Here is a 16,890-nt window from a genome sequence, read left to right as displayed (position 1 = left end):
ATGATGTTATATATATACGCTTGTTATGCGATTTAATGTTTGCTGGGTAACCACCATAGAATCATTTATTGCACCCTAAAACCTCCAGATGCCTAATTTAGTTGCATTTGCTTGATTAATTCTCGAATAATGTAGAAATGTGTGTTTCATTTGTATGGCAGCCCCCCTTAGAGAGGGGGGAGGGGTCTCAAACTATCACGAAAACCTTCCCTGGCCCTAAAAACCCCTTCATACCAATTTTCATGTCGATTGGTTCAGTAGTTTCCGAGTCCATAAGAATCAGACAGACAGACAGAAATCCATTTTTATATATATAGATTTGTCATTCATTATCGCAAATACAAAGCACATATGAGAACTTTCATCGACGAACAATTTCCCGATCAAAGAATGAAATCTATCCGCAGTTATCATCACGCTTTGTGTAACGGCCATGGGAGCTTTATTTATAGTTTCATGTTCCCTTTTCATTTTACATGCTCTACTTAATATTGTAATAATCTACATCTAAATATTAATTTTGTTAAGTATATGGTCGAATTGTTACAAGAAAGTAATTTATAACCAAACAATTATGATTGGCGTTTGTTTCAATCGACCATCAATCATGCTCTATCTCTCGACTGTCTAGAACAAAGAAAGTATCCAAATTACATAATTATGGGTTTGATAACAGAGTTTACTGTGTGAAATTATTTGTATAAAAACTGTACTACTTCGTCGAATCGATAGCAGTGGATATCTAGCACACAGTACAGAAAACCGTCCTAGTCAAAATGGTCAAACACGCCTTCGTTGCCATCCTCCTGTCTGTCGTTGGTATAACACAATTTACTGGTATCGTCCAAACGTTTAGTTTAACACACACACCTTTTTGTACTTCTAGCAATTCACGCAGCTCCCCAGGGGTTACCTGCACTGCCCGCCATGAACGGTACTATGCCCGAGCTACCTGCCACCCCAGATCTTCCTTCCACCCCAGAAGTGCCAGCTACACCGGAAATGCCTGGCGGCATGGGAGCTGAAAATGCTACTATGCCAAGCCTGCCGAACCGTATCATGAACAGTGTAACGAATCGTGTCGTTCCAAACCGACAGAAGTAGAACACGATGGAATAATCTTAACTACCTTGCAAGCCTTTACATGAAATGATATGTATTTTCCACCTCAAAATAACTTAGTTTTCTCGGATGATGCGATGTTAAAATTTTATGAAATTTGAAAATAAATTGTAGGTTCAATCTTCACTTACCTGGTGTAATCAAGTGCATAAGTCCGTTCGTATACAACGCGCCACGTGGGTAGCATTTACGGCTATTATTTCAATTGCTGAAAACTCTTTGAGTGATGGCTCACTATAGCTGCATAAGAGCATATGAACACGCTCACTGTTCTATTCCCAGAATTGATGACACAATTTAACGACCTGTCATAAGCTTGTGACATGATACCAACGGAAATAAAGGCACAGATTATGAAGCTGTCTTTGAATCAATTTTCCGACAAATGCAGCGCTTTCAATTAAATTAGGCTCACATGGCTGCCAGCGGACGCCAGAGAACTATAAAACGAGAGTTTTATAGCTTATCGGGAATCAGTTACTCCACGTGAAAGTGAATAGTGAATGTGCTGGATAAAAATGAGAAATCTTGTTCTGTTCGGGTGTTTGCTGATCGCTTTCGTTGTCCTTGATGTCACGGGATGTACTGTGACCGCCAACGACGATACCAAACTACTCGACACGCTTTTGGCAGATCCCTCGTCCGTTACAGCGGAAAACGATAAGGAGTTAAGTATCGACGACATTTACGTGGAGTGCAATAAGAGTTTCATCATCTCTATGGATTACCTGAACGAACTGAATGATACCGGCAGTTTTCCAGACGAAACAGATAAAACTCCTATGGTCCGCCAACTCATAGTATTTGTTATTAGATTTTTTCTACTGATTCGGTCTGTTTTCTAGTGTTTTATACGATGTTTCCTGCTGAAAAATGGTATATTGACCGACGATGACAAGGTGAACAAAGAACGTGCCCTCAGCATTGATTGGGTCAAAAACGGGGAATCTATTGATGATTGTTTGCAAGAAATGAGTATGGATTATGAACGTTTCATACGGATTGAAATAATCATTTTTATTTTAATTATTCAAGCGGGAAATCCTTGCGAACGAGCCTATTTCCTTACCAGATGCGTCACTATTAGGCGGCTGGTCGATGACAGGAGCAGAGACAACAAAAGAAAATAACTCTACTTGATGTTCCTACCATTGCTATAACTTATTGTAATAAATAGTTGAGAGACATTCAATAACGTGACACGTGATAACGTGATTTTTGAGGAACGAAAGTTTCAAAACTGTACATTTACAATCTTCTCTTCAAACTAACCGTATGAGGTAAAGCTAGGTTCAACGATATCTGATACTGATATTGAATTTGATCGTACTTTATTTCCGTTGTGAGCCGAAAGTTTTTCAATATCAATGCCAGTGCCAGTTTTAAGCTCATCATTGCATATCTATAGCCGATGCAACCGCGCGGGCCTCCACTAAATGGTAAATAGGCATAAGGATGTCTTGTCTGCATTGCCGCATCTTCGAGGAAATGTTCCGGATCGAAGTGGTCCGCAAATGGACCCCAGAGCTCTTTACGCCGATGAAGTGAGTAGAAATTCATCATTAACAGGGTCCCTTTCGGAATATGGTGGCCATCCAACTCTATGTCGCGTAGATTCTCCCTGGCTATGATCGGTGCCACAGGTATCAGTCTCATCGCCTCCTTGATCACAGCCTCAATGTAAACTAGTTGTTTCAAATCATCGATGTTGATTTCCATCACTGGTGAGGTGATAATGTTCCGAACCTCGCGGTAGGCTCGTTCCTGGATATCTGGATACATCGCCAGCAGAAGACACGTATGAGAGAGTTGGGTAGCGGATGTCTCATTTCCCTAAAAGAGGCACGAAATGATATTTGTTCTAAAATTACGGAAAATAATCACATACAGCCACTATCATAGTGTAAATATGATCAGAAATCTCCCGATTACTGAAACTGTACACTCCATCCGCTTTCAATGGCATTTTCATCAGTTGATCGATGAAAATTTGCGGTCGCTTATAGTTTGCGTCCGATTCAATCACATTTCCATTATTATGCAGCAAAGTTCCTATTTCAGTGCGTTTTTCGGCAATAATCTAGAGGAGTAACCGAGAGTTTCGTTTTGACTAATATTTCGAACAGACTAAACTTCTGAACACTTCATTTTAAAAACTAAATTTGAGGGGCTCAGAAGGAAAGTGGTGTAAGTGATTTGATCCATTTCTCTTCATCAACTTTTTTTTAGCTTATAACCCAATTGCAAAAACGTTCCAATTTGAGTTTACTATTAAAATCTATAATGTCACTTACACCCTTTTAATATTGAGCCCCTCATTCATAAATAAATGAATTATGAATACCCCGATATTCTCTAAAATTAACCCGTCCGTGAAATACCATTTATAGGTATCGAAAAAACATATTTGTTCAGTTAAGTTTGATTTGTAAAATGAAGTATTCGGAACTTGAGTCACAACGGTAGGTATTGTTTCATAAATGAATTTGAACTGTTACCTTATCTGTGAACTGATGACAGACAGCGATTGCTTTCATTTCATTGTAGTAGAGCTGAGTAAACCGATAAATAAAATCACTATGTAGCAACACGTTCAATATCCGCTTTCCGAGAGCATTTAGGGCACTGCGAGAAATAGGTTAAATTATGATGAACTTCTACGACTACATGGCGAAACTGTAATACGATCTACAAAATGCCCGAAACGGGTTAGTACTATTTCGTGCTATACAAATATTAAGTGTAGCAAAACGTCTGAGTCCAGTCCGAGTTCTCCAGTTAACGTTAATAACAATCTGTATCTAAGTTCTATCGGGAAACATCAAATAACGTTAGGGGGATCGAATCACATGACACAACTATCAGACAGTATTGTATTTGTAATACAACAATTTATATTTCGTGGATTCCATTCCGGTAGTTTTGATGTCGTGGTTGCACCACGATTTGTTCCAGGATGTCGATAAAATAATGGAAATCATCATGTGCAACCGTCAAGCTTCGCTTCTATTGTCCAGAACAAAACAAAACTCGTTCGTACACACTTGAAAAAAGTTGAAATACAAAAAGAATCTTGATGTTTGGGTTCGGCTGAAAAGCTCATAAGGTTGACTTCTAGATGGCGCCTCTTGCAAAAATCTACTTTACTATCACAAAGCACCATCTTTCAATGCATACGTGTCAAAATTTGACAGCAATCGGTCGATTGGCTCGTGAGTTACAGCATTGAGAATGAAGCAACATTAGTTATTGAGAAAAAAATTAAAAAATCACAAATCAATGAACAAAATGGCAAAATTGCATGAATTGGGCTTCTAATTGCTTCCGCATCCACCTTATTCTCAAAATCTGGCCCTATCGACTATTTTCTGTTGGCAGACCTGAGGAGAATGCTCGCTGTTGCAAGATCGCTATAGTCACTGTATCGCCCTCGAAGGCAATGATGTTGAATAATAAAATAGAATTTAGCAAAAAAAAATGTTTTCATGTGTTACCTTATAAACTTTTCAGCCGAACTGTTTTATTAGGTTGAGAAAAAAGTAATCCATTATTTTTGGGTGAAATTAAAACTATTTTTAATATGCCTCGGATTGTCCGATTTGGGTGAAATATGCACCGTTTTGTTGCAAAATTGGTTGCTCATTCTAAAGGTCGCTTCATAATGTCTCTATCATAGAGGTCTTGGTCCTTATAGGCGATAAACTCTAGCTTTTTACAATCTTCTCTTCATCCCATTTTCTTATCACTCTGGAAATTTTGCAATGCGAGGAAAAGGTGGAAATCGCTTGGTGCCGGGTCCGGACTATATAGTGGATGCATAGAACATCCCAATCAAGCTCTCGGAAATCTGTGGCCTTGCGTTATGCTAATGGAACACAAAACCCCTTCTGTTAGCCAGTTTTGAACGTTTCTGGTCAATCGCTAGCTTCAAACGGTCCATTTGTTGACAGTAGAGATCTCAATTTGGTATATTGCGCTAAAAAAAGATTTAAAAAATTTTAAAAAAATTTAAAATAAAATTTTGAAAAAACCTTAAAAAAAATATTACAAATTTTTAAAAATAAATTAAGTTGCACCAATTCTACTGTTGCAGTATGGACACCATACACATCAATCGCAATTTCAGGGGCCTGGCTTGCATTTTCGCATTTTTAAAAGCAAAAGTGTAAAATGTAACGAATTTTCTCTTTGTTGACCTCCATTTTTAGCACCCTGTAACTCACAACTGAATGGAACAAACAAAAAACTGCAAAAGAATTTTCTTAGTTTGAAATGTCACCTTTACAACGAGTCTATACCTGAAATTGTATGATCAATATTACGCGAGATATTCATCACTAAAGCCAGCTACCGAGAAAATAATGGATAACTTTTTCCCCAACCTAATACTAATATAAAATTCATAATAATCGTTGTAGTTCGACTTCCATGTGTCTCGTGCGTCCCTTAAAAAGCTCTATTCTGTGACACTTGTATAAGAGCCCCCGCAGACTGCTGACTGATTTGTCGGTCGATAGTTTGGTCGGCTTCTTAATCAGTACGGAGAGGTATGCATTTGCGCACATTACGCCGATTCAGTTGGATCGGTTTTTGCACCAGAAGACCAACCCGACCAAACTGTTGGTTGACAGAAAGTCTGTAGTATGCGGGGGCTCTAATAGATAGATGTAGCTCGTAGTAGAAATAGTAGTAGTTGTGGTGATAGCAGTAGATTTATGTTGATTAGGGCAAACGTTAGGCCTGTTGACATTTGTAAAATAAATAAATAAAAAAATAGTAAATAAAATTTTTATCAGCGAATCCCCGCTGAATCACAATAAAATCCAAACAGATGCTGACCGCTCGCTGGCAGGATCCAGGCTGTTGAATAGAAATTGGCATAATGGTTTTATACTTGGGTGGTAGCGAAAATGGTCATGTCAAATTTCAAAAACCGACCTCAAAGTACCTCAAATTTCAAAAAGGTGCCTCAAAGCGCTCAAAGGTCGGTTCTTTAAAATCGATAATTATTTTTTTGCCATACCTTCATTGCCACTCAGGCTAAGTCCCAAAAGGTCGATTTTCGGCCGCCAAAAATTTTTTTCGATATGACACCATTTCTCGACATTTTATTTTTAAGTCATTTGGCATCGAAAAAACTCACATGGTACTGAAGTCGCCGGAATACATAATATTTTCAAAAAAAAGATAGAGCCGCGGAGAGATAGGTTTTTTTTTCATTCCACCAAAACGAAGGTAATTTGGTTCCGCTAAATGTTTATCTGCTCCCTTGGCCGAGTGGTTAGCGTCATAACTAACATGCCGGGTGTTCGGGTTCGATTCCCGTTCTGGTCGGGGGAATTTTTCGTCAAAGAAATTTCCTCCGACTTGCACTGTGATCACGCGTATTATAGAGCTTGCCACTCAGAATGCATTCAAGGCGTGTTATTTGGCATAGAAATCTCAACTAAGTATTAATAAAAATGACGCAAGTAATACTACGTTGAGACGGCGAAGTTCCTCTAGGAACGTTAGTGCCATTGAAGAAGAAGAAGAAGAAGAAGAAATGTTTATCTACAATAGATGTTACAGCAGCTTTTGGATGTGTGGATCGAAGATTGCCAACCAATGCATCAAACTCCTCCCATACAGATGACAGCGCTTCATCACCAAAGATTTGTGGTAGTTTCGTAGGTGTGTATTCTATGGATGTCATTTTTAGCATCCTTATCCACGACTGGTGTGCATAGTTGTACTTTCTGTTATCCCCAAAACCTTACTGCTTGAAGCGAGGATCTAGCAGTATTTATTAGGCTACTAATTCATCTGACTCAAGACTCAAGTAGATCGCTTTACCAGCTCCGAAATCAATTCATGCAGAGCATTTTTTTAATCACTAGAACTGATTTCACTTGATCCATATAATGTTGATCATGTCGAATTATCAGTCGGGAGAGTATAGCAGTTTTCGATAACGACAAAGTTTTCTCACCGTTTTTTAAATATTTCGAATGGAATGTTTTCATGACTAACTGTATTATATTAGTCAAATCATTTCATTCGATACCCATAGGCAGGATGAATTTATCATTAATAACTGTGATATACTGGTCAAGTCCGTTCATTTGATACCCATATTGATGGGGTTTTGACGAAATTAGTTGTCTGTCATTTTGTAACGTCCGCCATCTTGGATTTCCATTTTACATAAATAACTGTGTCCTACTAGTCAAGTCCTTTCATTAGATACCCATATTTATGGGGTTTCGAGAAAATATGTAATCCGCCAAAATTTACAAACATACAAACAGTTAAATGAAACCGCTTAAAAAGCAGCATTGGAAACATATATGAGGGGCTTAGAATGAAAAGGGTGTAAGTGATTTGATCGATTTCTCTACATCGACTCTCTCTTTTGGTCATAACTTCGCTGCAAATACATTCCCAGCTGTATTTGACAATGTGGAAGATAGGTCAGAACCTCATCTTTCGGATTCTATAGCAAACTTAATTTGGAACGTTTTTGCAGTCGAGTTATTAACTAAATAAAAAGTTGATGAAGAGAAATCGATCTAGTCACTTACACCCCTTGCATTCTAAGCCCCTCATATTTCTTCCGCACTGCCGCAAGCCACGGTTCGTCAGAACGATTCACGGTTCTTAATCAATAAGCCGGCTCTTAAAAGAAACACGGTTCTTTTATGAACCACAGTTCTTTTTTGTACCGTGGTTCTCAAATGAACGGCTCTTAAATGAACCGCGGTTCAAAAAGAGCCACGGCTCATAAAAGAACCGTGGGTCTTTTTTTGAACCGAGGTCCATTCAAGAACCGTTCATTTGAGAGCCGCTGTTCATTTTTAAAGATCCGTGGATCGTACGCTCTTTCTGACGTACTGGCTCAAATGAGCGAATCGTGAGCGCTCGCCCATCTCTACTCCACAGTGTCCGTAAAACTAGAGATGTCTAAAATTTCGTTTATTCAATTATCGATTAATCGTGGAGCCAATTTTAAATATTCGATTCGTTCGAATAATTGTCTTTTAGTATTCGATTATTCGAATACTAAAATAAAAAATAAAAAATAATTTATTTCTTGTAATAATAATGAATATACATTAATATTAAAAAAAGATTATGTAATGATATTTCATTATATTAATAAATTTACCATTTCATGATTTTTTTGCGGACCATTGAAAAAAGAGCACATCATGAAAATGATGCACAACATGTTTAACACACCAACATACAATTTCTTCTGTTCGAAATTACCTGTTCTTCGAATGTTTTTGAAACAGCTGATTTGTTTGAAAATTTCTGCTTGGTCCCTATAACTACTAGTTCAAAAGAAGTATATTTATAGTATCATTGACTACTAGTATAGTAGATTTTCCTTAGCACTCTTTGAGAGTAAGCAGAACAGCACTAAAAGCATATATAATTGACATCTACACAATGTATCACGATCTCATTCAGGTCGCGTGGTCTATCGGCATGTCGATGTAAGATAGGTTAAAATATGCTTAGTCTAACTCTTAACCTAAAAATTTATTAACCTTGAGAATGGTTCTTTTTTCATTAATCGCGATTACTGTGATAATTATTCAATGTATTCATATTTTGATTTTTCATTATTCGATACAAAATTACTCGATTATAATTGCAGATATTCGATTATTTGAAATAATAGAACGATTAACCGACGTCTCTACGGTAGAACGAACATTGTATCTGGATTCCGAACGTGCGATTAAAATGGACTTGGTTTCGATTGTTCTTGGCTGCTGTATGATTTGAACTTTTCAATAATTGGAATGCGAATCATCTAAATCTGTTCGTCGTAAGTTGTAAACGAAACAGGTGAACAGAAATAGAGAAAGATAATGAACGTCATTCGCTTTTATTCTTGTAAAAAGCCATTTAGAACATTGCCAATGGAGAATTCAGAGAGTGAATCCACGATCAATTGCTTAGCAGACGCACATTCATTTATTCTCATTTGTAATAGTTATGAACGGAAGGAGCCTGAAAATCAATATTTGCTCTGCTCTATATTCAGTACAGCGAGCGATTTACACGTTATTGATCCGCAGTGATAGGAAGTTAAAATACACAGAACAAATGCATGAGGGAATGCTATTGACTAAAACTGTTGACTGAGCGCTGACTGGAACAAGACCATGTGCTTGAAATCGCGAAACGTTCCTTTTATTCCGAATAAGTTATTAACGGAAGGAGCTTAAGTTGCAATATTTCCTCTCCACTGTGTCCATAGAACGAACGCTGCATTTGATTCGCAGTGGTATATGAATATTGTAACCAACAGACGGTGCACCCGTGGGCAAAGCATTATCATGCCGGGTGTTGGGGTTCGATTCCCGTTCTGGTCAGGGGATTTCTCGTCAATGAAATTTCCTTCGACTGGCATTGTGGTCACGCGTATTCTAGAGCTTGCCCCTCGGAATACATTCAAGGCGTGTTATTTGGCTTAAGAAATCTCAACTTAGTCTTTTATTAAAAGACGCTAGTTAATGCATAAGTTGGGACGGCAAAAGTTCCACAGGGAACGCTAACGCCATTTAAGAAGAAGAACCCACAGACGGATGAGTAGAACCTTGTAAACAGTTTGGGTAAGACACCACAAAATCGTGCAGAACAAATGTATAGGAAAACAGAAGTGCTACTAATTTTTGTTAATTTTAATCATTTACAGATTAGGGAATCGTAATGTATAGAGTCTTTAATAAATTTCAGGGAATTTCCAATTCGAATGGTATACAACTCATCAAAATCCGTTTTATACAAAAATAGCTATCAACGTTAACTTTATTTCATAAAAACGTGACCTGTTTTCTGATTTGGCACTCTTAATGAAGGCGTAGTCCTACGTCAAAAATTTTCATTCAAAGCTTCTACTTTGCCTGCTGTTTTTTTCTGCATTTCTGACCAATATGCTTTGTACAGCCGCCTCATCGACTTTGTTCGTCACAGAATACCAGTTTGTTATAAATAATTTTCTGCTTTTAAGGCTTCTTCATGTTCCACTTGAAGTTTGACCCATTATCTTTGGTATGTTAGGAGGTTTGTAATCCTTGGGCTCCACCATCACGTTATTCTCGAAAAACCTTTCCGATGTTCTTTCCATAATGGCAGGATACCAAATCCGATCAAAACAGAATGGATTGGTCGTGTTTGTTGACGAAAGACAGTAGACGTTTCTTCAGGTATTTATGTGCGAGTTGATGATCTCGGAGGCGATAAACATATCGCTTCTCCATTCGCAGGTGAAAATAGTAGCAGGCTATCCAGGACCTTTTTTTAACATGGATAGTTCCGTTGTCTTGGAGATGTCTGTCACCTTCCCCTTTCTCGTCGAACTGTAAAACGTCCTCCCCGAAAACTGCTTGAAGTACGATTTTATGTAGAGAAAGTGCGGGTAATTTGCGTTCGTAATTCTTCGGATCGATTGACGTTCACTCGCAACCGAGTAACTCCCAACGTCTAAATCCGGCTTAAGACAATGAATACTGATCAAAAGATGAAGAAGTAAACAAAAACTGAAAATCATACAATACATGATTCCGCGTGTGGATATAATTTTATCGGCTTCGATATTAAGCATTTTTAGTGATTTAATACGTTGAGCCCCGCGTCGGTCCCTAGGAGCCGACTTTGAGCATTTTGGTAGGAAAGCGCTAACTGACTGGGACTGACAGTTACAAAACGAAAAATTAAAAAAGATGTATGGTTTGTTTACGGATGTGTTATTAAATGTGATTACTTTCTTGTCGAATTTCGAATTATTTCCTATCTATACAATAAGTATCTTTAGGAGCTGGGACCGACATTGTGCAAACGGTGCAAAATTAACAAACGGTTGATGCGAGAAATGCGAAGCAAGAACAAATTGGAGCTCAACGTGTCAATATCAAAATTCAATTCACTGATGATTATATTTCAGTTTGTTAGTTAACAGGCATGAATACATGATGGAAAGTGATGGGAAGAGTTGCTGGACAAACAAACGAGGAGAGAGAGCGAAATTCTTCTTCTCGCTAGCGATAAACCCCTACGCTTCATATGTTACAAACCTGTTCATATAACCCCCCCCCCCCCTATACGCAGTCCGATAAGCACAACAAAAATGTTGGAAAAGTGGCGATTCATTTCTCAACATAGTCTCCTTTTAGCTCGATACACTTGACCCAGCGATGCTCTAACTTCTTTAATCCATCTGAAAAATACGTTTGCTTGAGGTCTGCAAAGTAGGCCTTCGTGGCGGCGATGACCTCCTCATTCGATTTAAATTTCTGCCCGGCGAGTGAAATTTTCAAGTTTGAAAACAGAAGTGGGGCAGCAGTTCTTAGTGCAATTCGACCAATTTGGCCGTGGCGACGGTGGAAATCCCATTTTTTTCCATTTTTCTAAAATCCGCAGACACGCCCGCTTCCACACACGGTCAAAACAAAACTACGAGTATACTACGAGTCCAATTCGGCTAAAATTTTGACAGTAACCGTTTACGAAAATGTACTACACGATAGTAATCTTTTCTTGCGATACTGGCACCATCGGGCGATGAGGCTAAGTACTTATCGGACCGACCTCGTATGTCCATATTACCAGCATCGACAAAAATGTTCTATTTTTCGATCTGTTTTAATTTCAGTAAAAAACGTTGCAAAACACTTTTTTGTAAAACATTTAGCCGATTAGTTCCAAAAACAGTATATTGAATTGCACAAAACTGCATTTATGTTTTGGAAAGCATGAGTTTCCAAAGATATAATTGAAGCTCTTCTTAACATGTCCGTATTACCCCCACCTCCCCTACGTTTGGTCGTCTATAACGACGCAATCGAACTTCGTGAGCAACTCCGTATACAGCTTCCGGGGTCGTTGTTTGGCTATTGTGGTCAGCCTGTCGTAGCGATTCGGAATTTTCACCTTCTTGTAGGACGACATCTCGACTCCTTTCTTGGCTCTCTGCACTGTTATGTGCGAATATCCCATGCTCTACCCGACGTCTCGGACTGAGAGGATGGGGTTTTGCTTAAAAGTCTGATCACTTTTTTCATCGTCCCAGCAGCTTCCGGCTTCCGATTTTTTCTCGATCCAGGTTTCCTGGCGGTCGATAAACGTTTCTCCAATCACTTAAATAACGTTTTTTACAGTTGATTTTGTGACATTCAGATTTTAGATTTTCGCGTTGCGCGAGTAAAATTTTTAAAATGTTGTTTCTCTTGAATAGACGCCATTTTGAGTAAACGTGAAAATCAAAATCATTTCACGCCACACATCTACAAAATGAGGGATATTCAGGTTTTTAAATGCTCGCTCAAAATAAATACATCAAATTTATTTTGACTCGTTCCATCCTCTACCAGAAGCTGCGAATGCTTAGTTGGGTGATTTTGATGCATCCACCTTATTTTACATACACCAAGTATTTTTCAAACTGTTCCTTCCTATGCAACATTTCCCAATAAGAACATAGATTTCTACCACAGAGACACAATGGAACTACCTAAAAATGACAATAAATTACCAAGCAAAGTGGCCCACTTTAAGAAGTAGACGAATACTTGAAACAAACAAAAATGATCATTTGGAACATTGAAATATTAACAAATGATTCTTGAAGGACAGATCATTTTTTGAACCATTTTGTCCATGATCACTATCACTCCATGATCTAGAGTGAAAGATAAAAAATAGTTCATTATTTTTGTGGAACCAAGATTTGAGAATTGAGACGAAATATTTATGCCAGTTAAATTTTTTTTAGATTATATGATTTTATACTGCCGCTGAATCCAACAATTCTATTAAGCACTACAGCTCGAAGTAGATCACTCAAAACATTATTATGATGGTTCAGGAAATAGCTTTTAGTCATTTTTTTGAATTTATAACTGGCGAATTTAGACCACCAAAAAGTAACTATCATAAAATTTTGACGCATATAGCTTGAAGGTTTCTATTATACTTTGCAAGTTTTCCACCCCGGGAACACAGAAAAAAAACTTACACTTTCAAGTTTTCAATAAACTCCTGTTTTCCTTTCCGTTCCATCGCTTTCCCGCCCAGAGACGTTCTGCTAATCATTTCCAGGGTACATTCAGAAATGTACTCCAAAATGTTGCACGATTCATCCGTTTCAGCGAAAAAACTCAACCGATCGATTAATTTCCTCGAGCAATCGTTGAATATTGGCAGAAAACTATTCAGAATTCGTAGGTTGAACGTAGAATTCAACGTTTTGCGATGCTTCTTCCATGTCTCATCTGAAACACAGAAATATTCATTAATGGGCCCCGATCCGCACAAAACACTCGAAGTCACACATTTCGCAGCCAGCAGTCCACCGGGCAGCCGAACCACTTTGTAAAGGTCTGGCTTTTGTTGGCAATCTGGATGATTGAGAACTTTTTGAATTAGATCTGGATTGGTGACACCGATGGCCACCAAAGGTCCGCAGCGCAATGTAAACAATCGGTTATGAGTCCGGAAGAAATCGTGAAGCACTATGAATATTTGATTGGAATTTTTCATCAAAGCCAACGGTAAGTTTCCCACAATAGGGTAGCAGGGCTCCAACCGCGGAATGTTCCTTGCGAAAGCCACTTTCTTCCGCCAATGCCAATGCACAAGAACCGCGATAACTAACGAAAGTAAAACCCAAAGAAACGCAATCATCGCACTATCAGTTTCACAACTGAACCATGATAGGTATTCAAACCCTCCGTCGACATTCACTTGACTGCTAAACAGTCGAGGTAATACTGCGATAAGAAATGCATTTTGGCTGCGTTTTCCAGCACGATAGACGATTCCACTTCCAAGTGCCCTCCCATTGTCTTGAATGAAAAATGTGTTGTTACCAGGGTCCATCGCATTGTTGTGGTAAATTTTCATTTCACGGCATGTTCGCATGTTGTTCATTATTGGTTTTTGCTACAGTTGCACCGCGTGTCCTTTGATGTGTATCGTGATTCCATACAGCTGAACCCCATCCGATACGCACTGCTAATAACTGTTAACCATCAACAATATTGAACAAAAACCTCTTTTGTTGTATTTACGCGTTCAATTACACCTGGAAACATTATCAGGCATATTGTAATGTGCACAAATGTGAATAAAGATCATATGCTCCAACAAATATGAATTTTCTTTTTTTTTAATACTCTTGTGGTCAAGTAGTTAGCGTCACCCATTATTGTGGCGAGGATTCGGATTCGATTCTCGTTCTGGCCGCGGATTTCGACATCGAAATCGAAAATGGTTGTTTGCTTTTCCAGAGCAGACTAAGACTAGGATTACGACTAAGTTGTTACCAAAGCAGCTTAAGACAAAAATCAAATCAACCCAATAACGTCTAATTGAATCGTTTGTTTGAGAAACCCCATAAGTCCTTTCAACGCACTTGCGAGAGAACGACAAAAAAATTGTTTTCTTCTCAAAATTTTGACCTGGGCCTTCTATTTGTTGGTATCAGGTTCGATTACTACACCCAAAACATATAATTTGAAACCACTTTTTCGTCGATATAACAGCTCAAAATATAGCGTTTTGAAGTTGATGGACTTAGGGGGTTTCTCAAACAAACATGAAATTAGTGGTAAATTTAGCAGTTTTGAAGTGATTGAATTCAAGTTTATGTACTTTTAATGTTCGTAATGTTCATACCAAGTAAGAATGGGGCTGTTCATAAGTTATGTTCTCCATCAGAAGACGTTCCGATTAAGTTGAGTTGCGCATGTTTCTTACGGCATCGGTAAACAATGAATGAAATTAAAATTGAAACCTCAATTAAAACGTTAAGCCCCGATTTTTTCTTGCTGCGCTTTCCATTCAGCGCGCATCAAGAGCGTTTGCACAATATCAGTGTCGGTCCCAGTGCCCAAAGATATTTATTGAATAAATAGAAAATAATCAGCAACTCGACTAGAAAGTAGTCACATTTGTAAAACATTTTTATTTTATTATTTTGTGACTGTCAGTCAGCACTTTCCTACCAAAAAGCTAATCGTCGGCCCCTAGGGACCGACGATGGGCTTAACGTGTTAAAGGGGGTTCGTAGAACTAACTTTTTTTGAAATTATGATAGTCGATGTAGGATGTAGGTTTGAGTCCTTGAGGACTCAAAAAATTCAATTTTGATAAAAGTAGCGTTTATGGGGTTTTCAAACAAACGATTCAATTAGTCTAATCAACTTAATTATGCAGTTCATTTCCCTCCTAGAATACTCCAATAGGACCTTTTACTACAAATATATTCATGATTGATTGAAAAATAACCCATCCTTTTTTCGTTATGAATATTATAAAAGACAATGATAATGCAGCGAATCATTAAGCAGCTTTAAAACTTGATTTGATTCTGTAAAGGTCCATGTATTCCTTTGACGAAAAAAAATCCAATTGTTACATTAATTTTGAAAAAGTGTCATGAACAGGTTTTGTAGAGTTTTAGAAAAACTACTGTAATTTTACAAAAAGTGCAGCAAATGTATATGTTAGTAGATGAAGTTTTAGTCTAATGTATTCTAAAAATCTCTGTAGAATGTCATATCGATAAGTTAACCGCTTTTCTTATCCGATTGATTATTGTTTTGAAAAATAAGAATGAGCACTTAATCGCAAATTGTAATGTGAGTAAAGATAGAAGACTCGAGGAATGAACGGTTCGTGACTTTTGTTCTGATCTAGCATCTAGCTATAACGTAACTGGCCCATCCTGCCACAGAAACAAATCCATTGCCAAATTTGCCAATTAGGGGTGAATATCACCGGTCGAATGCGAACCCACTGCCTTGGTCGAAGATATGCCGAAGTTAACCTGAAGCAGGAAATATCGAATAAAAAATCTTGAATCTACTAGAAGCCTTGCCATGAGCAGATGGCAAGTAGAATTTAACCCCCGGGATTTAGTTCAAATCGGCTTTAAAAAAAAATCCTATTTAATAGTGTATCATTTTTTATACAAGGAATTTAGGATAGTTTTATTCTGATAATGGTTTTATATTATTATAAACAGATTTTTGTAAGTGTATTGAGATAATTCTAATACTGGCCGAGTAAGAGTAAGAGTTACATGCAATCAGCAGTCAATTATTTTCATTGAGATTGAGAACAAACTTAGAACTGTCTTCAGGGACAAATTCACTCATTTGAAGACTCAACAACTGTTAGGCTTCGTGGAGAAGTGCGTTGGGCTTTTACAGGCAAACCTTTTTTTGTGCGTGGGATGGGGACTGCACAAAAAAGTCGCATAAAAAAATCGTGCAAAACTTCACCAGCAGCTTTAAAAAATCGTGTTCGGTATATATTTTGAAAAAAACTTTTTTTGTGCGGTACATAGGGGTCGCATAAGAAAAGTTTCCTCCAAGAAAATAACTCAAATCCACGCCATTCACCGTTGAATTTCCTTTTGTTTCCTAGCTTTGCGATGGGACACTTTGCCATTTCGGTTGCGCGTGGCTGTTTTGTGCTTTTAGTTGCATGTCGAAACGTGTTGCTGTTAGAAATCATGTCATGCAAAAACTTAGAAAAACTTAGATTTGATGAGAGGAGGGGAATGATTTCAGAAGTGGATAATTGAGACGCAAATATACTTTTTTCGCACTTAAATGCATATAAACCATCGAAAAAAAAACTAAATGGCCGATAACTTCGTCAAATATGCTTCTTTTCATACACCTCACAAAAAAAATCGCACAAAAAACACCGCACAAGAACAGAAAATCGCACAAAAAAAATTCACACAAAAAAAACCGCACAAAA

General features: G+C 37.9%; 3 protein-coding genes across 3 annotated transcripts in view; 1 reads left to right on the top strand and 2 right to left on the bottom strand.

The window, feature by feature from the left end:
• LOC129773126 (fructose-bisphosphate aldolase-like) overlaps positions 1-16,890 on the bottom strand; it is a 609,238-nt gene that overhangs the window by 406,133 nt on the left and 186,215 nt on the right. The window lies entirely within an intron of this gene.
• LOC129773138 (general odorant-binding protein 84a) lies at positions 1,610-2,317 on the top strand. Its single transcript, XM_055776712.1, has 3 exons — positions 1,610-1,907; positions 1,968-2,097; positions 2,158-2,317. The coding sequence occupies exons 1-3, from the start codon at positions 1,626-1,628 to the stop codon at positions 2,250-2,252; spliced, it is 507 nt and encodes a 168-aa protein (XP_055632687.1). The 5' UTR covers positions 1,610-1,625; the 3' UTR covers positions 2,253-2,317.
• Positions 2,129-13,860, bottom strand: LOC129773124 (probable cytochrome P450 313a4). The gene is made up of 5 exons (XM_055776687.1): positions 13,449-13,860; positions 13,133-13,388; positions 3,621-3,747; positions 3,011-3,202; positions 2,129-2,955 (listed from the first exon to the last, which is right to left on the bottom strand). The coding sequence occupies exons 1-5, from the start codon at positions 13,798-13,800 to the stop codon at positions 2,371-2,373; spliced, it is 1,512 nt and encodes a 503-aa protein (XP_055632662.1). The 5' UTR covers positions 13,801-13,860; the 3' UTR covers positions 2,129-2,370.

This window comes from Toxorhynchites rutilus, chromosome 3 (genome assembly GCF_029784135.1).
Source record: "Toxorhynchites rutilus septentrionalis strain SRP chromosome 3, ASM2978413v1, whole genome shotgun sequence".
Classification (NCBI taxonomy): domain Eukaryota; kingdom Metazoa; phylum Arthropoda; class Insecta; order Diptera; family Culicidae; genus Toxorhynchites; species Toxorhynchites rutilus.
Note: the sequence above shows the minus strand (reverse complement) of the source record. Positions and strands in the feature narration are given on the sequence as shown.

Excerpts from the sequence above, each read along its gene's own strand:
- LOC129773138 (XM_055776712.1), top strand. The coding sequence starts at position 1,626 with ATGTGCTGGATAAAAATGAGAAATCTTGTTCTGTTCGGGTGTTTGCTG. Across the intron at positions 1,908-1,967 it reads AAACAGATAAAACTCCTATG|TGTTTTATACGATGTTTCCT; the intron begins GTCCGCCAACTC and ends TCTGTTTTCTAG. Across the intron at positions 2,098-2,157 it reads TGATTGTTTGCAAGAAATGA|CGGGAAATCCTTGCGAACGA; the intron begins GTATGGATTATG and ends TAATTATTCAAG.
- LOC129773124 (XM_055776687.1), bottom strand. The coding sequence starts at position 13,800 with ATGATTGCGTTTCTTTGGGTTTTACTTTCGTTAGTTATCGCGGTTCTT. Across the intron at positions 13,389-13,448 it reads TGGACTGCTGGCTGCGAAAT|ATGAGACATGGAAGAAGCAT; the intron begins GTGTGACTTCGA and ends TCTGTGTTTCAG. Across the intron at positions 3,203-3,620 it reads GTCATCAGTTCACAGATAAG|ATTATTGCCGAAAAACGCAC; the intron begins GTAACAGTTCAA and ends TTACTCCTCTAG.